Source organism: Ochotona curzoniae, unplaced genomic scaffold (assembly GCF_017591425.1).
Source record: "Ochotona curzoniae isolate NIBS_2020 unplaced genomic scaffold, NIBS_Ocur_1.0 contig_4792, whole genome shotgun sequence".
Classification (NCBI taxonomy): Eukaryota; Metazoa; Chordata; class Mammalia; order Lagomorpha; family Ochotonidae; genus Ochotona; species Ochotona curzoniae.
In genome coordinates this window covers 2,250,121-2,274,781 of record NW_024466389.1, presented here as the reverse complement: position 1 = coordinate 2,274,781, position 24,661 = coordinate 2,250,121, and the positions used below count along the sequence as shown (strand labels likewise).

The 24,661-nt window shown below is 61.3% G+C and overlaps 1 protein-coding gene across 1 annotated transcript in view; it reads left to right on the top strand.

The window, feature by feature from the left end:
- NPHP4 (nephrocystin 4) overlaps positions 1–6,279 on the top strand; it is an 81,837-nt gene extending 75,558 nt beyond the window's left edge. Inside the window, exons 20-29 of the mRNA XM_040987647.1 lie at positions 149–375; positions 466–646; positions 895–978; positions 1,970–2,126; positions 2,671–2,756; positions 3,196–3,281; positions 3,637–3,808; positions 4,673–4,852; positions 5,017–5,160; positions 6,139–6,279. Coding sequence (XP_040843581.1) covers positions 149–375; positions 466–646; positions 895–978; positions 1,970–2,126; positions 2,671–2,756; positions 3,196–3,281; positions 3,637–3,808; positions 4,673–4,852; positions 5,017–5,160; positions 6,139–6,279 — 1,458 coding nt within the window. The remainder of the gene's footprint in view (positions 1–148; positions 376–465; positions 647–894; positions 979–1,969; positions 2,127–2,670; positions 2,757–3,195; positions 3,282–3,636; positions 3,809–4,672; positions 4,853–5,016; positions 5,161–6,138) is intronic.
- Positions 6,280–24,661: the final 18,382 nt, after the last annotated feature.

Genomic DNA, 24,661 nt, shown 5'->3' with positions numbered 1-24,661 from the left:
GCCCTGGAGCCAGGGCGCCATGCCCCCACACACACAGTTCTGGCAGGAGAGGCATTGCAGGAGAGGTGGGGAGTCCCAGGCTGGGTGGAGCAGCATCGCAGGCCCCAGGGGAGGGCGTGGCCAGGCAGTATCCGTCCTGTGTCTCCAGGCTCGGCAGAACCTCCTTGCGCAGCACCTGCGGGACCTGCAGGTGATAGACGCCTACCGTGAGCGCACCAAGGCCGAGAGCATCGCCAGCATGCTGAGCCTGGCCATCAGCACGCAGCACACGCTCTACGCCGCGCTGGGCACCGCCGAGTTCTTCGAGTTCGCGCTGAAGAACCCCCACAACACGCCACACACAGTGACTGTCGAGATCGACAACCCCGAGCTCAGGTGAGGGCTGGCCCAGCTTGCCCCGCTGCCCCAGCTCTGCTGTGGGCGCGCTCTGGGCAGCGCTGCTGAGGCCCATGTCACGTCCCCCAGCCTCATCCTGGACAGCCGAGAGTGGAGGTTCTTCAAGGATGCAGCCGGCCTGCAGACGCCACTGGAGGAGGACATGTTCCACCTGCGAGGGGACCTGGCTCCCCAGCTCTATCTGCGCCCCCGTGAAACTGCCCATGTGCCCTTCAAGTACCAGAGCTTCTCCACGGGCCCCCCGACACAGGTGCTGCTCGGCAGGCAGGGGTGCCTTCCACACACCCCGTGCCTGGGGCTGCTGGGTCAGCTGTGGGCTGTCTCTGCCTGTCCTGACACATGTGCCCCACACAGCCGGCCTGTCCTCGAGTCCCACTGGGTGGGGGCAGCTGGGCCATCCCCTCCCCAGTCCCTTCACTAAGTGGTCTGAACAGCTCGCGGAGACCCTGGTGCAGGACCGGCTGCAGCCCCACCCCTTCTGCTGATCTTGGTACACAGGCTCCTCCCAGGCTGAGCTCCGAGAAGGCTGTGGATGCTGGGTGCCCTCCCAGGTCTGGTGCCATGCCCACCAAGCATGCCAAGGTAAAGAGGCAGAAGGATGCATCCCTGCCCCACACGACCCACACGTGCCCACATGAGTGCCCCCAGGGGCATGGAGCCCTCATCCCCAGTGCCAAGTGCCACCTATCATTCGTTCACTGAAACATGGGGTCTTTTGGGGGCCTGGCCCTCTTCCCTTCTCTGCTTTCCTGGAGGAGGGGGGCTGGGGCTCAGCTTTGGGCAGCGGGTGGGAAGGGGAGCTTTCAGCTTGTCGCAGCTGGGTGCTGACCCCGGCCCTGGCAGGTGTGGCATGGACACATCTCTCCAGAGGTGGCCCTTCTGCAGCCTGTGCTCTGGGCTGTGGGCCTGCCGTCCCCTGTGGCTGCTGCCCCCAGGAGAGCCATCAGGGCACATGGCCCTGGCACATGCGTGTGTATGTCCAACAGTGTGTGTGTGTTTGCATTTCTGTGTGTCTGGGTGTTTGTATATCCATAAGGTGTGTGTGTGTGACAGTTGTTGATGGGTATGTCTGTGAGTGAATCCGTATCTGTGTGTGTATGTGTGTGTGTGTGTGATATGAACCCACCTGTCCATCAGCTGAAGTGACACCTCTTGGGATGAGTGGCTCAGTGACTGACCGCAGGACAGTGGCTGTCTCAGTCCTCAGGTTGGGCACAGCCCCTGTCCCCTAGGGAAGTAGGAGCTTGCTCACCTCTCAGGGCCCTCAGGTTGGGCACAGCCCCTGTCTCCTGGGGTAGTGGAAGCTCGTGCCAGCCTCGCTCACCTCTCAGTACGCCCTGCTGAGGTTGGGTTGGGCACTATCCAGAGTCACTTCCTATGGGTGCCCACTTTGCTTGTGGGAGGGCGGTGTGCTCTTGGGAGAGTGGCCACACAGGTGCCTGCACCTGGCGCTGCTTGTCCTTGCCTCGTGGGTGTGGGTGAGGCAGAGGTCCCTGGACCGTCCACAAGGGCCGGGGGCTGTTCATAGACCTGTGCCCAGTCTGATGCCACCTGCCCTTCCACCCTCCCGCAGGTGCTTTTCCGCGCGAGTGGCGGCAAGCCCATTGCTGTGCTCTGCCTCACCGTGGAGCCGCAGCCCCATGTGGTGGACCAGGTCTTCCGCTTCTACCACCCAGAGCTCACCTTCCTCAAGAAAGCCATCCGCCTGCCCCCCTGGCACAGGCTCCCAGGCAGGTCCCCGCCAACTCCCTGGCTGTCCCCTCCCTCAGCAGGGCTGTGGCTTCACGCTGGCTGCACCATCATTGTGGTGTGGCGTCAGTTCTGGCCCTGCCCATGTGGTGTGGGATAGTGGCTTTGTTTGTCGGTTTCTCACTGTTAGAACCAACCCCCTGGGGCTTCTGTGGCTCACAGTTTGGAGGGTTCATGGCCGTGGCCCTGGTCTCTTATCAGTGAGGCTCTGGGGAGGGCCTCGTGGCTGTCGGCAGGAACGGGAGCCGGAAGGAGGTCTGTCCCAGACGGAAGCCAGGAAGGCTGGGTGCTGACCCTCCTGGGGACCCAGCGAGTGCTGTCCGTGGGACTCTGCCACCCTGGGCCCTCTGGAAGGGAGTGGTCTGCCTGTGATGGCAGATACCTCCCGTGCCACACTTGGACTTGTACCTGGAAAGCCCACCTCCTTCTGGCTGGGGACCCCGGGGGGCCTGCGTGTGAAGATGGCAGTGCCCGCTCCCAGGCAGGCGAGCACAGCAGGGTAGCTGCGTCCTGTCCCCACTGCAGGTGCCCGCGTGGGAGCGCCGGCCGAGGCTGTCCCTGTGCACGTGCGCTGCAGCGACCCCGACGTCGTCTGTGAGGCTCACAGTGTGGTGCGTCCGGGGGACCCCGTCACCCGCAGCCCCGTGTCTCCAGGGTTTGGGTTAAGGGACAGACAGCGTTGCCGGCTTAGGGGAGCTTCGAGAGTGAGTTTTCCTGTTCTGCCATTACATCAGTTCTGCCGGCATCGAAATTAAAAAAAAAAAAAAGGAAAAAGAAAAAGGCCTGAAGAAAAGTGAATGGTAATTAAACACTTGCTAATTGCCATTGTGTAAAGGACAAGGGCCTTAATTGCGTTGTAGGAAGTGAGATAGGATCTTCTGGGGAAGTAGCTGCTAAAACCAACCAGTCCAGGAGCCGGGGTCTCTGACTGCAGGACGGCAGGACGGACTCGGGCTCTGGCTCGTGTGGTCCACGCAGCCCCAGGGACGGCTGGGGGAGGCTGAGCCTGTGGGTCGCCCTAGCGCTTATGCATCCCCATCCGGCCAGCAGGGCCCCGGGGAGCCTCAGGACGTGTTCCTCAAGGTGGCCAGCGGGCCAAGCCCTGAGATCAAAGACTTCTTGGTGGTCATTTACGCGTGAGTCCGCAATCTGTGATCTGGGCATGGGGGTGTGGGGGGAGGATGGGGCTGCTGTGGGAGCCATGAATGGCTGGGAGCAATGGGTTCTGAGCTGGGGGCCTCCACCTGCCTTCTTCCTGCTGTTGTGCAGCTGCGGGGGCTGCGGCCTGTCCAGAAAGTCCCATTGGCCACAGGACTCACTGTCCTCCATCTGTGTCGACCCAGCCCTGATGCCGCGCAGGGGCCTGGGTGCAGGGAGAAGGGGTGCGTGGGCCACAGCTCTGCCCAGATCAGTGGGTGGCAGCTCCCAGGCCCCCGTGCTGGTGTGCTGGGCTGCCACTGGTGGTCCCGCCCTCACAGACCTGTCCTGCAGGGATCGCTGGCTGGCGGTGCCCGTGCACACCTGGCAGGTGTACCTGCACTCGCTGCAGCGCGTTGACGTCTCCTGCGTCACAGGCCAGCTGACCCGCCTGTCCCTGGTCCTTCGGGGGACACAGACAGTCAGGAAAGTGAGAGCCTTCACGTCACACCCCCAGGAGCTGAAGGTACAGCCTGCCCTGGGGCAAAGAGGCTGGGGTGGTGGGCATGCGGGCATGCGGACGTGCGGGTGCTGGCCGCAGCCTGGCTCCTCCAGCTGTTCAACACCTCTGGCTACCGAGCTTGCTCACACCCCTGTGTTTGTGCCACGGTGGGTGGGTGACCGTCAGCCCCAGAGGCCAGTTTTGGGCATCGTTAGAGACAGATGTAGGCAGCAGTTAGGCCGCAGTCACACATCTGGATACCGACGCACAGGACGTGCCCCACCAGCCAGCCTGTGTTGGTTTAATCTCTAGTTGTTTGAAAGACGTGTTTATTGGAAAGGCACAGTTATAGAGAGCTCTCCTAGCTGCTGGCCGTCATGGTCAGGGTTGGGGCAGAGCAAAGCCCGGCGCTGGGAGCTTCTTGCTGGGAAGCCAGGGAGGTGAGCTGTCTGCGGGCACTTCCCCAGGTGTGTTGGTGGAGGGGAGGGCTGGGTCAGAAGCCGGCACCGGGACCCTGACCACCACTCCTGCGGGGGAGGCCGAAGTCACACATAGCAGCTCCAGCCTGCCATGCCACGGGGCTCATCCCTGAGCTTTATTTTTTTCTTGAGAGAGCTCCCACCTGCGAGGAAGGGAGGAACTCAACCCAGGCCTCCCACGTGGGTCCCTGGGAAGCACCACCTGGAGCCGTCAGCACTACCTCCCTCGGCAGGGAGCGGGGATGCGAACGGGCGCTGTGAACGGGGTGTGGGCAGCTGGTGGCGTCTCCAGCACTGCCGCCCAGGCCAGCCAGGTCCGGGCAGGCGGGGCGGCGCCCAGGAAGTGGGCCTTGACGTCCTGTGACGGGCAGCTGCCTCACTCTCTGCCCTGCCTCTCTGACCCTCGAAGATGGACCCCAAGGGCGTGTTTGTGCTGCCGCCTCACGGGGTGCAGGACCTGCACGTGGGCGTGAGGCCGTGGAGGGCCGGCAGTCGCTTCGTCCACCTGCACCTGGTCGACGTGGACTGCCACCAGCTGGTGGCCTCGTGGCTCGTGTGCCTCTCCTGCCGCCAGCCGCTCGTCTCCAAGGTGCGGACCTGGGGCGTTTGCGGGCCGGGTGGGGGTGTTGCTCTGTCTGTGAGCTCGGCCGCTATCCCTCTGGGGTCCCAGCATCGGGGGCCGTGCACAGTACTTGGGAGAGAGCCCTGGGCTGTCGCCCCATTGTAGCTACAGCAGCTCATTGTCCTTCGCAGGCCTTTGAGATCACGCTGGCCGCGGGTGAAGGGCAGGGCACCAACAAGCGCATCACCTACACCAACCCCTACCCCTCACGGAGGACCTACCGCCTGCACTGCGACCACCCGCAGCTGCTGCAGTTCAAAGAGGACTCCTTCCAGGTGCGGGGAGGGGCCTTCCAGGTGCGGGGGGGAGGGGTCTTTCCAGGTGGGGTGGGAGACCCACGGAGGGCAGTTCCCAGTGGCCTGAGAGTGTCCTGGCCGTCAGCAGGGGGAGGCGCTGCCACGGCAGGTGTGTCCCTTCTGTCTCCCCCGGGCGACCCTGCCTTGGTACCCTCAGATATGACTGCTGGGGGATTGCCACGGGGCTGCCAGCCGTCAGCAGTGGGGGGCATCTCCACCTGCCAGAGACCCGGCAGGGTGCTCTCGAGATGGGCAAAGGGGACCTACCCTGGGATTAATAGCAGTGCTGGAGGTTGCAACCAGAATCTGGGTGTGCCTGAGTCCACCTGCATGTCACCTCGGGGGTCCATGCCTGGCCAGGGCCTCAGGTCACTTCGTGGGGGCGCCATGCCTGGCCAGGGCCTCAGGTCTCCTGGGGGCGGTGCCATGCCTGGCCAGGCCCTCAGGGTCACCTCCGGGGGTGCCATGCCCGACCAGGTCCTCAGGTCAACGTGGGGGGCGCCATGCCCGACCAGGTCCTCAGGTCACCTCGGGGTGCCATGCTTGGCCAGGGCCTCGGGTCACTTCGGGGTGCCATGCCTGAGCAGGGCCTCAGGTCACCCCGGGGTGCCATGCCCGACCAGGTCCTCAGGTCACCTCGGGGTGCCATGCCCTGCCAGGGCCTCGGGTCACCTCGGGGTGCCATGTCCGGCCAGGTCCTCAGGTCACCTCGGGGTGCCATGTCCGGCCAGGGCCTCGGGTCACCTTGGGGTGCCATGCCCGGCCAGGTCCTCAGGTCACCTCGGGGTGCCATGCCCGGCCAGGTCCTCAGGTCACCTCGGGGTGCCATGCCCGGCCAGGGCCTCAAGCAGATCTTGGCTGAGCTGCAGTCCTGCATAGCTCCGGTGACTTGTACAGACAGGCGTTCAGGCGGAGCAGGGCGGCTCAGTGGCCCTGGCTCATGCTGCTGGTTCACAGGTTGGCGCGGGGGAGACCTACACCATCGGCCTGCGGTTCGCACCTCGGCCGAGCCCGGGGGAGGAGGAGATCCTGATCTACATCAACGACCACGACGACAAAAACGAGGAGGCCTTCTGCGTGAAGGTCACGTACCAGTGAGGCCGGCCGGGTGCTGTGTGCCAGGGACCTGCCCTGGGCCTGCCCGCCTGGGGCTCGGCTGTGGTCAGCACTGGCCAGGCCACCAGGCCGAGTCCTCAGTGGGGCCCACGACATTGTCGCTCTCTGCAATTCTGATTTGCTTTCAGCAAAATGTACTTGATGAATCCTCTTGAATAATGACATGTTGTTTTCTACCAGATTTTGTACAAACAAGCTATTGTTTCACACTGGCGCTGCAGCCTGTCGTTTGTGGTTGTCTGGGACTCCGTTGGGCTTCCCTGGGTGGGATTCCCAGGTTTTGCCTTCACGGCCTCAGGGCTTTCCCTCCGTGGGCTGCTCGGTGGGGGGGGGGGGGGCCCGCCCGGGGCCAGCCTGCTCCTGGTCCAGCTGAGCCTTGGGCCAGGGACAGGTTTCTGCGGGGCCATGCCTTGTGCTCAAGGTCCCAGGAAGGCCACAGAGCAGGGTGTGGCGTGCAGGCGTGGCCGTGTCCATTTGGTGACACGGAATGAGAAGGGGGACAGGAATGAGAAGGGCCCCTGCAGCAGGTGTAGGCTGCTCAGAGATGTGGGGCGGCTGCAGGGGAGGACGTGGGGGCGCGGACAGGGCAGAGGAAAGCCCAGCCACTGTCGTCAACAAGATGGGCAGCATTAGGAATTGGGCACGGAAGAGGGAGGCGGGTAGGATTCACAGCCACATCGGGTTATCGGAGCCAGACATTCCTGAGGGTGGCCCAGCTCCTGGGTAGCGCCCAGCCCCTCAGCATGCTGGGCTATTCCAGCTCGGGGTCTTGGGGTGTTGGGGCAGTGGGGGAACTCAGAGAGTGGAGGCATGGGAGGGGGGTGGGCCTGCTTCTCTTCTCCTGGGCGTTTCAGCAGCGGCAGGGACTCTGGGATGGGGCAGGGACATGCAGCCTGGGGTGGGGACGAGCTTGGTCTTTGGGAATGCGTTCTCGGTCTGCTGTGGAAGAGCGTGTTCCCCAGCCTGCGGGTGCCTGAGGGCACAGGGTGCCCAAGCCCCTGTTCTGGCGCCATTCACGCTTCTGCTTTTGAAGACTCAGAGGCAGGTGTGCGGCACCATGGGTGAACCCCATCGATGTTCCGAACATCCTGTCCGCGTCGGAAGGCCTGGAGTCAAGTGCCACCTCGGCTTTCCATCCTGGGAGGCAGCCATGATGGCTCAAGCACCACCCACTGGCACAGGGACCTAGAGCTCCTGGCTCCTGGCTTTGGCCCGACCCTGGCTGCTGGGAGCAGTTGCGGAGTGAATGAGCAAGTGGAAGATCTCTCCTCCTTTTCCAATAGGCTTGAGTCTTCCAGGTAGGCCTGCGGGGCTGTTGTAGGCCGCCTTTGTTGCTTGGCCGTGTCCAGCATTTTGCTTCCACCGCATGTCCCAAGGTTGCTGCCCCAGCTCCTGCCAGCACAGCTAGTCTCCCTCTGCATACATCCCTGGGTCAGTTCCCCCTCGCAGGTGCCTCAGCTGGAGCCCATCACAGAAAGAGCCATGTGGATGTTAGGTCCTGGGGGAGGGGAGGCATCTGAGGTGAGTCCTTGGTGATTGCAGTTTGTTTCCCATGTTCTTTTCTGTTGCCAGTGCAGAACACGCTTCCCTACAGGAGCTGAGCAAGTCCTCAGTCCTGCGGACGCAGGCTCTGGGACCAGCCCTGACCTTGTAGCCAGAGGTCGTCCAGGCCTCTGCTGTCTGGGTTGGAGCTGCATAGCACCCTGGGGCGTTGGGCAGCTCCCAGCAGGGCTCCCTGTGGCAAAAGCGCCTGGGACGTGCGAGGTCTTAGCCTTCAGTGCCAGCCCTGGGCAGCCCGTCCTGCCCTACTTGCCATGTGCCTCCATCCCCCCACAGGGCACGAGGGTGCGGCTGTCCTGTCGGTGCCCCCCTCGCCAGTCTGGCTTTGCCACATGGCTGCCTGGCTGCAGGGGTGAGCTATGTCGGCGGAGCAGTGTTGATGGACACCACCATGAAGCCTGGAGGTGCCCAGGCCCCTGTGCTCAGGGCCAGGCACAGGAGCAGTCCCAGGCTGGGGAATGGCTTGGAGCATCCGGCCTCTGGCCTTGGGAGCTGAGGGTCGGGGGGTGTTGGGGAGCCTGAGAGGTCTTGCACCCCGGACTAGAGTCTGAAGAGTCTCCTGGGACTGGGAGGCCGGAGAGCTGGCGGGAGAGCCCGGCCAAGGCACTTGGGGTGGGAGTGTCTGCCTGGGGGAGGCCAGGATGTACCCTGGGAGCACCGCCCCCCCAGGAATGGATGCAGTCAGATCTTGCGAGGCACCTGCCTTTGGGACCAGGAAGCCCTTCTGTCTCCACCCCTTGGGGGCTGGGCTGGCCTTCAGCTCGCAGGAGGACAGTTGGACCGGCTTCCTGACTAGCGACTCCAGCCTCCAGCAGCACTGACCCTAAGGGAACCAGCAGGAAGGCCTGGGTCTCTCGCAGCACCAGCTGTGGCTCAAGCTCCCGTGCGACTGGGTCGTTGAGGACCCAAGTAGCAGCTCTGGGAGGAGGGTTGGGGACTGAGCTTAGGCCACCTGCATCTGCAGGTGACTGGACATGGCTTCCGCAGCATCCTGTTTGACGCACAGAGGGGATGAGCTGCTGCTGGCCTGAGTCAGCCTGAGGGGGAGCTGCGGCTGCGTCCTGGGCCAGCTGGGGGCCTCGTGGGCTGAGCATGGGGCCAGCTGCCACTCCCCGGGATTCCTGTGGCTTGGACCCTCCTGGCGTCCCCTGCCCACACCTCCTGTCTGTCTCTGAGTGACATCTTCAGCTTTTCTTCTTTTTCCATGGAGATGCTTTGGGGGACCCCCTGCTGGCCCCCGCTGTCCGAGGGCTCTGGCTAGAGCCCAGAATCGAGCCTGCTCTGGGAGAGCCGGTTTCCTCTGCCTTCTGGGACGCAGGTGCACCAGGAGCTGGGAGGAGCTCTCAGGTGATCGCCTCCCGAGGCTGCGGTTCAGGGATGACCACTCTCCTGAGCATCCATCAGGAAAGAAACGGCATGAGCTTCCGGAAGTCCTGCCTCCCCCTAGGGACCTGGAGGGGGTGGAGACTGACCGCTGACCAGCAGCACCAAGCACCTCTCTCTCCTGGAGACCCAGCCGGGCAGCAAGCCTGCGACAAGCACGCCACCGGTGCACCTGATAAAAGCTGACTTTCTTCATGAAGGTGGTGATGGCAGTTACTGTCTTGGTGTCTGTCCTGTAAGCAGCACACAGCACATTTTACTTCACAGTCTCGCATAAACTTTTCGTGGGAGTGTGTTAAAGTTTAATTCGATTCATTAACCAGTGGGACGTTAAAAGTAGCAGGAGAGCCAGGCGGGAGTTTGCGAGTCCTTTGGGAAGGATGGTCAGCAGGCACTTGCTGGCCTGGTGAGCAGTGCACAGTGAGGGCGTGGGACCCTCTGGGGCTGTGGCCAGCTCCCGCGGCCTGATCTGGCGTGCCTGGGCTGCAGGGAGCTTAGCCTTAGCCAAGAGAGTGCGTCTTAGAACCAGTGCCACGGCACAGCAGGCTAAGCTTCCACTTGGCATCCCAAACGGGCACCGGTTCGAGTTCTGGCTGCTCCACTTTCCCTCAGCTCTGTGGCCTGGAGGAACAGCAGGTGCCCCGAGTCCTTGCTGCGGTTTTCCTCCAGCAGGCTTGGTTGGAGTTGGCTGGCCTCAGAGTACCCGGAGATGTCTTCTGTCCCTGCAGAGAGGGGACCCTGACCCCCACGCCGCCTCGCTGGGCCTCCCAGGGCCACCCATAGGCCTGCATGGCTGCTTCTCCCTACTTCCTGCCTGTCTGGACACACCTGGGGCAGGACAAAGCCACGTGGCAGCGCAGGATGGAAGCCTGGTTTTCTGGGGATGCAGGCCACGTGCAGTGCTCATGTTCCTGAGGGTCCCTACGGTGTCTGCCTCGGGGGTGGGCAGTGAGCTGTGCTGGGGCCACGCCCAGGCCTGGGCAGGACAGCCAGGCCTGTGGGCCCCTGGGGGTCGGTGGAGGAACGCTTGGCCGGGGGAGGCAGAGCCTTGGGCTGCTTGAGTTTAGGGGGCCGAGGCTCTGGGGTTTGAGTTCTGTACAAGGCCCGAGGAGCACCTGTTGCGGAGTGTCAACAGTTAATCCCCAACTCCATGTGGTCAGGATGCAAAGTGCGGTAGGGTGCAGACACTGTGGCTCACTTCTTCCTGCCAAGTTTTTGTGGTCCCCTTGAGCGACGTCCCTGGGGCTGGCCCTGAGCCGGGGCTCGGCAGACCCGTGTTGTGTTGGCCTGTGAGGGTGCGTGCGTTTCTCCCTGCTTGGCACTTGTGCGTGTCTCGGTGTGTCTGCCTTGGTGTCTGGATGGATCCAAGTGTGTGTGTCCTGCTGGGGTTGGGTTGTCCTTCTGCCTGTGTACATGTGTACATGTGTATGTGGGTATGTGAGGTGTGTATGCTGCTTGAATGCACACTCATTGGCACTAGCAGAAGAGGCCTTGTCTCTCTGGGGGTTCCACACCCCCCAGCCATCTCCCTCCAGTGGCTTCTGCCCCTCCTGGGTTCTGAGTCTCCTGCCATATTCTTCATACCTTTTGTAGAAACTTCTGCCTCCACTTGCACTTGCTCCTATAACCCCAGTCATGACTATGGTTACCATGGTAACCGGAGAAGGGTGGGGTTTGCCTCCAGCCACATCCAGAATGGATGGTGGAATTCTGGCGGGCCCCTCAGGCTGTGAGACCACTGTCGCACCAATGAGGGACACAGACCCGTATCCCCCCCGACCAATAAGGACCGAGGTGACCCCAGTTTTGGCTTTCGTGTCAAGCAGAGTTTAAAAGGGTCCCTTCCCCATCTCTTGCGTGCTGTTCTTCCTCTGCAGCCCATGCCTTCATGTCTGTCTTTCTGCTGCACGGGGAAGGGAAGCCTGTGACTGTGGTTTTCTGAAATAAAGGCCTACATTCTTTTCACTTCGGCTGAGTTATTCTTTCCCTGGTGGTCGGCGAACCTAACAATGGCCTCTATCTTTGCTCCCACTGTTTTAGTGCTGGAGTTGGCCAGCTGCAGGGAGATCAGCATGTAGTCTCTGTTGCCTTGATCTTCCTCGTTAAAACACAGCGATCTGCATGGGTCAGCCCGGGCGTGGGAAGTCTCTGTCCTTTTTGGGAATGACAGGAGCCATGATGCCGCTCTTGGTGGCCTTCCCTTGGATGGGAACGTGTCCCTTTGTCTCATGGACTGGCTGGGTTGTTTTAAGGATGCCGAAGCCCATCAGAGGCGGGGGAGCAGGTGCACAGGCTCTTGTGGAAGTGTTCCTGCCTGACTCTGCCCTCCGTCCTTCCTTCACCCTAGTGGGTTCTCCGAGGAGCCAGCCTCCCTTCGCACCTGGGCAACGCTTGTGTGGGCACCGAGCCCTGGGTGCTGGGGAAGGTCTCCGGTGGTCCGAGGCCCAGCCATGTTGCCTTCACCTTCGTTCTGGGGTTCTCTCTGGGGTGACCTTAGCAGGGCAAGGGAGGCCTTCTGGTGTGTGGGTGTCGTCCTCACCGCTTCCCTCCTGATTCTTAGAGCAGAGCTGGGGAGGTGCAGTTGGAGGAACCAAGCTGAAGGCTATTCCCTGAGACACGGAGCTGGACTCAGCTGGAGCTGGACCAGCATGGCGGCTCCCAGCCCCCTTCCTCAGACACACCCCAGCCCTACTTGTCGGACAGACCACACCCGCTGCTGTTGGTAAGTACCGCTTTGCTTCCGTGGCTGACCTAACTGGTGCCCTGGAGCTACGTCTGTGCTGCTGCAGTGCTGAGCCATTGTAGATAGGATTTAGGATGTTTATATGAAAAAGTAGAGTTGAGAGAGAGAGATATCTGCTGCTTCAGTCTCCAAGTGGCCACAGCAGCCAGAGCTGGGGCAGTCCAAAACCGGGAGCCAGGAACTTCTGGGTCTCCCACGTGGGTGCAGGAGCAGGGCCTGAGGACTGGAGTTAGCCTCCATTGCCACACTCGCTGTCCCTTTTCTGAGCGAGGCAGTAGGGCCGGCTGTGGTCGAGGAATCTCTGCTTCTTAGTGAACGAGGTGATTCTGCTGGTGTTTAAAGGGGTGCAGGGTGGGCATGGGGGCCCCTCTGTGAGCCACACTCGCCGGATGCGGCTGGCGGTGGACGAGGACATGTATGATTGGCAGCCGCAGTGGGGTGATGTAATATTTAGACAGCGCTTCTGTTCCGAGTGTGCAGTTGACCCGCTTGCAGTATGCTGGGGCTGAAATCGATAGGAACCCAGCGAAGCCGCCTCCAGTCAATCAGGAAGGTCTCGCGAAGGCCGTCCACACGCAGAGAGGGAGTGAGAAAGAAGGCGGCAGTCAAAATATTGAGGCTAGTTAATTTCACTGTGTTTGAGAGCGGGTGAAGCCACAGACACGGAGACAAGTGCAGGCTCAAGTGGCTCTGACGGACCACTCCTGTCTCCAGAGTGGCTCCCACTGTAGGGAGCCAGGGGGCCGCCTCTCCAAGAATCCTCCTGCTGAACCCCAAACGGGCCATGGGAAAGATGCTGACATTCTGGTGAAAAGATGTCCCAAGTCTGCTTACCTGTGCACAGGATTAGCAAAGCAAAATCGTCCGGAACAATAGCGGATGCCTCTCCTCCTGATTGGCTGGAATTACTGCCATGTTCCTGGGTGAGGGTCGCCACTTCAACTCCTTCTGCCACCTGCCATGCCCAGGTCAGGAGGTTGGCATGGCCACACTGATGGCAGAAACATGACGGTGTGAAGCTCTAGTTGTGGTGGGCGTTGTGTGTAGAAGGACAGGAAGGGTCAGCAGTGAGGGCAGCAGTGTCTGCTGGAGGGAATCAGGAAAGCGCTAGCATTTGCTTACTGGTCTACCCCCACGGACATTTGGTTTAACCTGTGAGAACTTCATAAGAGCTGGGCTGAATAGAAACAGAGGGAATGAAAACTCCACCTGAAATTTTATTGTAGGGATACGTAAAAAAAAGTCTTTAATGTTTTTTAGATAAAACATTGGCTCTAGTCCCACATTTTGTCATCACTTTAGAATGCACCCGGCCTGCAGTCATTTGTAGTATGGGTTCTCAAATTTGTGCACATTTGGTTGATTGACCTGCAAGACCCTGGTGCTCTGGGAGTGCCCACAAAGAAAATAGAGGGGTGGGTGGGATGGTGCGTGGAGGGCTGGGTAGGTGAAAGGGCAGATGGATGGATGGATGGATGGATGAGTGGGCGGGTGGATGGATGGGTGGATGGATGGATGGATGGATGGGTGGGCCGATGGGTGGATGGATGGATGGATGGATGGATGGATGGGTGGGTGGGTGGATGGATGGATGGGTGGGTGGATGAGTGGAGAGTGGACAAGGAGGGATGGCTGAGTTGGGCGGTCAATGGAGAGGATGAATGTGTCCTTTAGTGGACCATTAAAACCATATTACAACTGGGCTGAGGATGTGGGAGTCCCTGACTCTGGCTCATCCCTTCACCCCTCTTTGAATTGACTGCTTTAGAGTGGGGGTGTCAGCCATGGGGCCACTTGATCGCACGGCCCCTATGTGGAGGAAGGGGGCATGTTCTCCACTTGTGGACAAGGGGCCCCCGAAGGAGCCTCAGCTCCTCTCGGAGCACTCCTGTCTGGTCTGACGGGCTTCGTCTTCAGCGTGGTGTGTGGTGCTGGTGGACGTCTCAGTGCGGGTGCCTGCCAGAGAGCGTCTCTGGGGAGGAACCAGAGGCTTCTGTGACACATGCGGCTGAGGCGAGGTGCAGATGTCAAGATGGGGCGGTGTTGTGGTATATGGGTAAAGCTGCTGCCTGCCGTGCCAGCATCTCCTGTGGGTACCGGTTCAAGTCATGGCTGCTCCACTTGTGATCTGGCTCCCTGCTAATGGGCCTGGGAAAGAGCAAAGGATATGAAAGACGGCTCAATACCCGCCACCCTTGTGAGAGGCCCGGAAGACACCCCCGGCTCCTGGCTTCAGCCTGGCCCAGTGCTGGCTATTGCAGCTACCTGGGGTGTGAAGCAGCGGATGGAGGATCTCTCTCTCTCTCTGCCTCTGATTTCCAAATAATATTAGTAATAATAATAATCTTTCAAAAGTGTCAAGATGATTTTGAGAAAGGCATGTTCTGGGTCATTGCTCCAATTATGCCTGTATCATTCCTGGGTCCCTTGGCAAAGGAATGGTGTGTGTGTGTGTGTGTGTGTGTGTGTGTGTGTACACATGTGTGTGAACTCAATGACTAGGTGCTGCGGAAGGCTGGAGGAGGGGCTTGGGGCTCACTGCGTGAAATGAATGTTTACTTCTGGTGGGGCTTGGTTCCAGGTGGGCTGCCTGGATCCTGGGGAGCAGACAGGCCCCTAATCCACGGGGACAGCAGGTGGGGGCTTCTGGGCTTTAGTTCAGAATGGAAAGGTTCCAGAACATCCCATTGCCACTCCATCATGCCCCCTTCCCCGTCATCACAAACCTGTTTTTTGACCCTATATGTTTACGTGACCTGTCAGGCATGGTGTCCTCTGAAGGCAGCACACCCGAGGGGCCGTTCCAACAGTCACAGGATCCACATGGGATGGAAAACCTGCGGTTGGGAAACATTGTTGTTTTCTAGAATTTTCTGAAGTGCCCTGTGTTTGCGGGAGGCTCCTCATGGAGCTGGGCTCAGGCTGCGCAGCCCCGATGGGGCTCTCCCTCCACTCAGAGTCCCCGTGCTTGCCACCCCCACCCCTATTTGAACCACCCTAGGCTCTTGTGTATTGGTAGGCACCTTTCTGCTTTTACCCTCACTGGCCCGTTAATTGTAGCGTGCAAATCCACTGTTGGTGGGAAGTGAGCCTCTAGATTAACATCACGCCTGGCACAGGGCTGCCTTCAGGTGGGGGCAGGTGCAGCGGGAGAGCCTGGGGGGCCTGTTGCCTGTCACTGGGGCCCAGGTGGGAGCAGCTGAGGGGAGAAGGAAGCGCTGACGCTGACTCGCCAAGTGAGTCCCGCTAGCATCTTTCGGGGCTCGGAATGCCACTTTCCATTCCCTAGTGGCTGTCCATCAAATGCCACTCTTCCCTGCCCTCCTGGTGGCCCCCTGAGGACTGACTGGCACAGACCACCTGCTGGTGCCAGGCCCTGCCCTGCACCTCCCCCAGGCTCTGTGGGGCTGGGCCCACCTGTGCCATGCCGGGTGATGCTGGCAGGGGTTCCTGGCAGGGCTGATGTCAGGATCCCCTCCCTGCCTGGGCACAGTGGATGCTGCTCTGGGTTCAGCCTGGGGACAGCCGTGGGTCCAGAGTGGAGGTCTCCCGGGGTCACCCTGGTCTTGGCATCAGCCTTGGGTGCTGGCTGGTCTTGCTAGAGCAGTCCACAGACTCTTCTGGCGCCGTGTGCAAGTTCGGAAGGGAGGCAGTGGGGCGACTGGCCCAGACAGCCCCTCCTCCCCCTGGGGTGCTGCTGGCGGCTGCCGGGAGGTGTGAGATGTGCTGGGGAATGAAGGTGCCTTTGGGTGCCAGGGGAGGTAGCTCCACAGTATCCCCGTGCAGCTCTCAGCTCTCCCCACCTCCCTGGTGCTGCCAGGAGCCTGCCAGTCATCGGGCTGGGCGGGCGGGAGGGTGCAGGTGGTGAAGCGCTGAGTGGAGAATCTGTGTCCAAACTTGACATCTCCCTGCAGACCCAGACCTGCTGAGCCAGGTCTCACTCGGACTCAGGGGCCAGTTCCTGGGCACCAGATGACCACAGTTTGACAGGGAGGAGTGTGGGTCAGTCTCTGGCAGTCCTGTGGCACTCTCCATGGGTCCAGTATAGACTGCTGGACTCCCTGTCCACTCTTCTGCTGTCCATACCACCCTTTGTGCCCCTGCCACATGTCCATACTGCCTGTTGTCCACACCGCCCCAACTACACCTGTACCCTGTCCACCTCACCTCCCTCCACACTGCCCACTCTCCCCATCACCCCTGCCTCTCCACCTCACCTCCCTCCACACTGCCCACTCTCCCCATCACCCCTGCCTCCTGTCCACCTCACCTCCCTCCACACTGCCCCCGTCCACATTGCTCACCCCACCCCCTCCACAATGCCTCTCTCTCCACCACCCCTGTCCAGACTGCCTCCTGTCCACCCCACCCCTGTCCACACTGCCCCGTGTACCCCACCCCTGCCCACACTGCTCCCTGCCCTCTCTCCCCATCACCCCTCTCCACACTGCCTGTCTGTCCAGTTGGCCGAGTTGATCAAGCAGCCACTCGGAGCCTCAGGCATACTCCATGGACCCCTGCTCCCCTCTGGCTGAGCCCTGACTTACGTCTTCCCTTCGCTTCATTTCATTGCTCCATTAAAAGGAATCCTCAATCTCCGTGGGTTTATTTTCTTGATTCTTGGAAATAAACCTTCTCTCCTGGAGATAGAAATGGGATCTCAGCGGCTCAGCGGCTTTGACTGCGGTCTCTGGGTGAGCAGCAGGGGCTGGCTGATGGGCAAGGTTCCTGGAGGACAGGCTCTGGGCCCCTGGGGTAGCTCAGCCACTGCAGGTGTGAGCCGGGCCTTGGAATCTGCATGTGAGCAGGCATTCCCGGGGAGTCTAAAGGGAGAACGCTGCCTGCAGGTGAGGCCATGTGACTGGGAGGCACGACTTGTGTCCCAAGCCACTGTGTGCCTCTGTTGCCCAGGAAACAGCTCCACCTCTTCTGCCCACTGCTCATCTGGCTGTCTGTCTGCCTAGCTGCCTCTCGCCCCTCAGCCATCTTCCTGGGCGGCCTCCCTGTGCTGGTCTTTGGGAGCTGGGAGATAGTTGAGGACAGACTGGCCTAGAGGGGATGCCTGGGGCAGGTGGCCTGAGCCAGGTTCCCTACCACGTGTGTGAGGCTGTGGCTCGTAGTAGTGGGTGGGCCTGGCCCCTGATGCACACCTGGGTACCCGTGTTCCTCCCATTCCCTCCTGGGCATCAACTCCTCAGGAGTAGAAGTTCCCCTTGCTGCCACCACAGCGGGGCCAGGTGCAGGGCTGACACAGCTGCCCAGGCTGCTGCAGGCCGCCCACAGGGCTTCCGGCACCTTGGCTGGCCTGGCTTGTGCCTCTGCGGAAGCACGGCTCTCTAGCCCTGGCCCCTGGCTTGGCTTGCTGGAGATCCCAGTGGATTCCTGTTCTCTTATCTGACCTCAGGGCGAAGGGGGTTTGTTTTGTTCTGGCTTCACCTGGTGTCTGTGGCCATGGCACACTAGCCTGGCTCGCACGGGCTGCCTCAGGCACCCCTCAGGCGGCCCACATGCTCTGCCTGCCCTGCAGAAGGCATGCTGGGGAAGGCCCTGCCAAGCCCAGGGTCTTCGCAGACTTGCCCCCAGCCCTTGTCCTTGTCCAGCTCGGCCCTGGCATGGTGGGCGTGGCATGGTGGGTGCAGCATGGTGGGTATGTATGGTGGATTGGCCTGGAGGGTGGGGCATGGAGGGTGCGGCGTGGAGGGTGCGGCATGGAGGGTATGGTGTGGAGGGTGCAGTGTGGAGGGTGCGGCATGGAAGGTGCGGCGTGGAGGGTATGGTGTGGAGGGTGCGGCATGGAAGGTGCGGTGTGGAGGGTATGGTGTGGAGGGTGCGGTGTGGAGGGTATGGTGTGGAGGGTGCAGTGTGGAGGGTGCAGCATGGAAGGTGCGGCATGGAGGTTGCGGCGTGGAGGGTATGGTGTGGAGGGTGCGGTGTGGAGGGTATGGTGTGGAGGGTGCAGTGTGGAGGGTGCGGCATGGAAGGTGCGGCGTGGAGGGTATGGTGTGGAGGGTGCGGCATGGAAGGTGCGGCGTGGAGGGTATGGTGTGGAGGGTGCGGCATGGAAGGTGCGGTGTGGAGGGTATGGTGTGGAGGGTGCAGTGTGGAGGGTGCAGTGTGGAGGGTGCAGCATGGAAGGTGCGGCGTGGAGGGTATGGTGTGGAGGGTGCAGTGTGGAGGGTGCAGCATGGAAGGTGCGGCATGGAGGTTGCGGCGTGGAGGGTATGGTGTGGAGGGTGCGACGTGGAGGGTGCGGTATGGAGGGCTTGGGCTGACTGCTCCCCAGCCGGCTCTCCCATCTGCACTGCTGTTCGGTTCTGGGCTTGTAGCATGCGTCTTCTTCCTCCGCGGTGACTCTTTCCTCTCGTTTAGCTTTAATTAGCCCATAAAGCATCTCCCGTGGTGAACTCTGCCTTGGTAATGACTGCGCCTTCCAGGCTCAGCAAACCCTCCGGTAATGTCTGGGCCGTGGCTCGGTGCTTGGGCTGCAACCCGCCACACCCCACAGCTCCTCTAATACCCCGGCGAGGGGCTGCTTCTCCTGAAATGCTGCGTCTCCCGTTCCCTGCCTTCTCCTCCCTCGTGTCTACTTGGGAGCTGCATAGGCCCTGGCCCTTTGCATGTAACAGGAAAATCTCTGTGGTCTGTTCCCAAAGCTGATGGCAGGAAACCCAGAGAGCTGAGCTTCCAGAACCTTCTACCCTGACAGTGCAGGGAGAGGCGCCCGCGGGCTCCCCACACTGCCGTCCACGGAGCATACATACCCACCATGCAGTACCCACCCTCCCTGCTTTCGTTCTTGCTCTAATTTCTTCCTTGGAGGGTGCTGGCCCCAGAGGTGGGGGGCCTAAGCAGCCCCCGGGCGTGGCATGATCTGGCTTGCGCATGCCTGACTGTGTTCTTCAGCCTGTACCCCTCCTCTCTTCCTCACCCTGCTTTGTGCTGCTGTCCCGGCCTGATTCTCCTGGCCCCTGCAGCCACTCCCACACGTGGGCAGGTGCCCTTTCTGAGGCTGCCAACGGGAGCCTGCCCTGGAAAACCTGTGCATGGGGCTGCCAACCTGCCTGCCCCCAGGCACCTTCCTGCTTTAACTCCACAGTCCAGGACGCTTGGGGAGCTGTGAATGCTGTCACGCGGATCGCTCTGTTTGTTGTGCGTGCTGTGCAGGTGTGCACCCAGGGCTCACTTCTGTTACAGGAGCACCTCCCAGCGTCCCCGATCTGGCTCCTGGGAGCCCTTGGAGGGGCTCCGGGCACGCCAGGGCACCGTGGTTGCTTGGAACGTGTCCTGCCTGCACCTTTGCCCGCCCTGCACGCACCTGCTCTGCACCCACCACCCTGCATCCGCCTGCCGCTGGGAGCCCCTCCATCCTCTGGACTTCCAGCTTGCAGTCACCTGGGGAGCCTGGCGATAGTTTCACAGGCTGATGGGGAGTTGAGGTGGGTGAGTTCACTGTTTGAAAAATATATCAGATACCTATCCATACATTTTGTGAAAAAGCAGGCTTCTCAAGCTCCTGGCTCTGGAGGCGGGGCGGGTAGAGAGCGGGGCCCTGGCACTTGGTGCCGGGGCAGCAGGCACACCAGCTCGTCTCTCTCTGCCTCCGTGGAGGAAGCTCCTGGCGCCTTTGCAGACCCCACCTCATCTGATTCCAGCCCCCGCAGCAAAGGCCCCATCTCCATTTGTGGTGGGCATTAGGTTGCAAGTCAGGCATGTTCGAGGGACACGCTTGTACCTGCCAACTTCTCTCACACGCCAGCGAAGCTGTGCTTTTGTCGGTTCCTGGGCTTCACAGAACCAGCTCAGCCAGGGCTGCTTCGGGAGTGGGCGTAGAGGGAGGGTCCGGTGCCGGGCTGGGCTGCTGGTCTGGCTTTCGTGCTCCGCTGCCAGGGGCGCTCTGAAGGCAAGCCCCCCGATCACAGACCTCCCCAGGGCACATCAGCAGACGAGTGGTTACGTGGAGCCGCCCGACTCATCCTTGACCTTGCGTTCTGTTTCATTCGCTCTGAACAGAAGACCTGGGGACTCAAGTCCCTAACATGCACATCCCGGAGAGGCAGCTGAGCTCAGTCTTCCAAGCACAGCCCTGATGAAGCAGCCACGCTGAGGAAGAACATGGGCTGGTGCAGCCCTTGGATGGAAGAGGCCTGGCCTCAGGCTCCCGCACAGTGCAGGTCTGGCCTCAACCTCCTGCAGGGCGCAGGCCTGGCCTCAACCTCCTGCAGGGCGCAGGCCTGGCCTCAGGCTCCCGCACAGTGCAGGTCTGGCCTCAACCTCCTGCAGGGCGCAGGCCTGGCCTCAGGCTCCTCCACAGCGCAGGTCTGGCCTCAGGCTCCTCCACGGCCAGGTCTGGCCTCAACCTCCTGCAGGGCGCAGGCCTGGCCTCAGGCTCCTCCACGGCGCAGGTCTGGCCTCAACCTCATGGGAGAGCCGGATGAAGCACCTGGTGTTGGCCGGGCCCATCCCTGGCCAGTGTGGCCACTTGGGGAATAAACCAGCAGATGGAACATCTCTCTCTCTTATCTCTCCCTCCACCCCTGATTCTGCCTTTCAAATTCATAGAGCTCCTTCCCCTCGCCCCAAGGGCAGGGACCTTTGTGCGTTGGCCTGGGTTCCAGCTGCCCCTGCGGATTTCCAGCCCAACAGGTGCTCAGCCCACACGTGCCGGTTCCTTACTGTTCTGTGTGTAGATATGTATGCAGATGGAGTTAGAGAAGGCAGTCGTGTGTGTGTGTGTGTGTGTGCATACGTGTGGCTATACATGAAAGCTTGGGTGTGCACACAGGTAAGCATTCGTGCCATATGTTCACGAGTGACCATGCTTGTGCGTGTCCACTCAGGTGGCTCTCCCTGGGTGCGAGGGGCCCTGGCAGGTACAGGTGGCACGGAGTCCACTGGGGATTTCTCGTCCATCTGCGGGCTTGGAAGAGAAACAGCTGCCGTCTGCCCAGGCAGGCTGAGAACAGACTCAGGACTCAGGGCGGGGCTGGGGGAGAATGTTCTATCAGCGACGTCATCTGGGCCTGGTTCAGAGACTACCATCAGCTGCCTGCTGTCCCCTGCACCTGCCTGCATGCCGTATTGGCAGGCTTCTCCACCCTGGGCAGGCTGGGTGGGGGTGACGCCGGGACCCCTTGTGGCCCCGAGGGCAGGGGGCTCCCCACGCTGTGTCACAGCCCTTGGCAGCGCTGCTGACGGGGTTTACCCTGGTGCTGCCGCCCCGTTAGCTCGTCTGTTCTTGCTCAGAGGTGGCAGGAAGGGCTGCTGTGTCTCTCACTCCACTGGGGATGGACAGCAAGGCTCCGCACGTGTGTCCTTCCAGGGCTGCACTTGGACTTGGTTTGCTGTGTGTCTGTCCGTGTGCCAGTCTGCTTGCTGGATACCTTGGGGGAATTCTCAGATTACATTTCCACGGCATCCTGGGGGTGTGCGCGTGTGCGTCCTGTCCCTTATTCACTGGCCAGGTGACGGAGTAGGGGTGGACAGAGGGGTCAGGGATTTCACTTGGACAGGAGCTGCTTGCTGGATTCCATACCAGCCCCGCCGGGCACCAGGGAGCAGGGAGAGGCTGCTTCTAGCCCTGTGTGGTTCTAGGCCGCACAGCTGGCTGCGCTGTGCTGGCTGCTAACGTCCCTCCCTCCCTCTCGCTCTTAGAGCAGCTGCTGGACACGGCATGCTGGCTGCTCAGCAGTGATGCCCAAGCTGGTCCTTCAGGAGCTGCCAGCCTGCAGAAGACAGAACTTGGCTTCTTTCAGTATGTCATGCCCCCTGCTAGGGTGACAGTGTGCCCACTGTAGCCTGGGAGGCAGGCCAGGTGAGCCTGTGGCTCTTGCTGCCCCCCTGCAGCTCTCTGCCGTCCCTGCCCCCTGCCGTGTTCAGAGCTGCTGGCTGAACCTCCTCCGGCTGGCTATGCTCACATCTGCCCCCTGACACCCACCCACGAGCCCGGGGATGCCCACCTGCCGTGCCTTCTGACCGCTGCTCAGTGTTTCTTCTTGCCTGGCTTGGATCTGGCCTGTGAACAGGGGAAGGGGCCTGAGGCACTGGATCAGACCTGGCCTGTGGGTTCCCTGCTAGTCCTTGGGGCGACGGCCAGCTCCTCCCGGGGGGGCCTCAGGGAGCATCCCTCCCGTCTCAGGAGCACCCCCGCCCCGAATTCCCATGGCAGGTTCAGCATGCTCAGCGTGGCCCCCACTCTTGCTGGTTCCAGGCAAGTCAAGCAGAGCAGGTGCTTTGACGCGGCTGCAGCAGTTTCCCGGGTGGTTTCATGTCTGTGGGATCTAACAGAAAATGGAGGCTGTTATCCTGTGTCTTTTTCGTTTTGTTTCTGCATTTGTTCTTCTCTGGCTGGTTCGTGACAAATTGGTTGGTGAGCCTAACCTGTGAGAACCGGCCTGTTGGCATCAAGTGACACCTAGGGGCATCTGTGGCCCCAGGCGTCGGCCCCGGGCAGAGGCCAGAGACGGGAGACTCTGCAGGAGCCGCTCCTGGGACCCGCAGCAGAGGTGGGGAGGGTGACGCTGCGTCTCCCGTGGCGTGACGGGCGTCCCGGGGTGGCCGTTCCATGTGGTCCCCAAGGGCAGGATCAGAACACAGTCTTCTGCAAATAGTACCAAGAGGAGCTGTAAATTAGCAAAAAACGTTGCCGCGTTGCATCCCGCCTCTGTCCGTCCGTCGGTTGGCTCGTCCGCCAACTCACCATCTGCCCGTCGTCCAGGCACCGTGTGTCCAGGCTTCATGTCCGCCCTCTGTGTGTCCAGGTTATCGTCTGGGTGTGTGTGTGCACATCACGTGTATGATGCGTGGGGTGTGTCATGCGTGTAGCATTAGGCACACATGTAGCCTTGTGCACACTGCGGTGAAGCACATGTGACGTGCAGTTTACCATCTTCTGTGGCCCCCTCCAGAACCTTCCATCTTCCATGCCCAGACTCTGTTCCCTGTAACTGCAGACCCTTGACTCCTGCCCAGCCCTGCTGGCCTCTGCTCCACTTCTTTGTGCAGAGCCCGGATGAGGAAACCTACTATGTCTGCCCGGGGAGTCACTCCTGCAGTCGGCGGCCCAGGGTGCCAGGGCTCACTTCTGTTTTAAGGCCCTGTGAGCTCTGTGGGAGGGACGGGAGGCCGGGGGTTCCGGGTGGGCTCAGCGTGGGGTGACAGTGGCCTGGCTCTCCCCAAAACCTGGGGCACCTCATGGTGTCAGCACGAAGACCTCAGAGAGGGGGAAGAACACTGGAGTGGGGAGGACTGGGAGCCTTGGAATAGAGGTGACAGAGCCACAAGGGGACCTGCCCAGCCTGCCCTGCTGCACCTGGGCCCCAGGGGTCTGTCCTCCACCCAGGAGCCAGCAGGGCCCCGTGGTCCCCTCCACCCTGTGCACATCTGGGGGCCCGTCCCTCCACAGAGGCCACATACAGGCAGCTCCTGGTAACATGGTGTTTTGGCGAAGTTAAAGCCGGTGTCCTGTGGGTTTGGGACCCAAGTCCCATCTCCCACTGTGCATCCTGCTCTCTCTCCCTGCCCCCCCTGTGGCTGGGGCCCCTCTACAGCGGTGGGAGGCACCCCGGCTCTGCGAGTGGTGGACAGGATTCCTCCTGGCACTTGCACGAGTTACCTGTTTTATTTAGAGGAATTGCCTGTTTTATCCCTTGTCTGTATTGTGAGAGCACAGGGTGCAGCTGGGGGAAGGGTCAGCCACTGTCCCCACGTGCCATGACGGTTCGGGGCTCTTTAAGACCATTTTGGGACAGCTTCACAGCGGGCGGCCTTCAATGCCCTGACTTGGTCTTTGATAAGAGGTGGCAGGCGTCCCTCCCGCCTTGAACAGGTGGCAGAGACCCCCCAGTCCTCGTCGGGATACTGGGAGCCTTGCTGTTTTCCTTGAGGGGGCGAAGGCCTGGTAAAGAGGGTCCCCAGCCCCTCTGCACAGTTCTGCCGCTGTGTGGCCTTGGCCGCCAGCCCTTCCTGCCGGCCCGGCACTCACCTGTGGACTCTGAGTGCTGGGGTCCTGGTGGGGTACACCAGTCAGGTGCAGGAGGGGAGTGCTCTGCACCCCAGGTTCTAAGCCTTGCTGCTTCCTATTGGGATCAGCCAGGCTTCCGGTAGAGTCTTAGGCTTTAAGGGGGGCAAGGGGACCATGTGGGGGTCCCATGGAGGACTAGGGATCCTGGGAGCCTCTCCCATGCAGGGGTCCCCAGCTCAGTGCTGTTGTGGGGCCTGGTTCTTGGGGAGGGGCTGGTTACCATTCCTGTTCTGTGTTTAAGGTCACAGGCCATTTCCCTGCATTTAAGTGAAAGTTTCAATTTCTTTGGAAAACCTGAAGGGCTGGGCACCCTCCCCTCCGGGCCTGGAGCCCCTCTGGGTCTGGAGCCCCACGGCCCCACGGCCCCATGGCCCCACGGCCCCACGTGCTGGCTTGGTCTGAGAAGCAGTTGATCTTTTTCTACTGGACATGTGTCTGACTTGCCACAATCACCACTACTCCCTCCAGCACCCCCAAGCAAGCCCACAATGGTCACCGCAGTGGCTCCTGGAGCCTCTGGCCAGTTGTGTAGAGTCCAGCTCTCCTGACAGCCGTGGGGCAGTGGCCATGTGGCAGAGCCCCTGGGGGCTGGTAGCTCTGGGCAAGCATTTCGCCCCCAGCCTATTGCATGGAAACTGTGTGTTACGTGTTGTAACCAC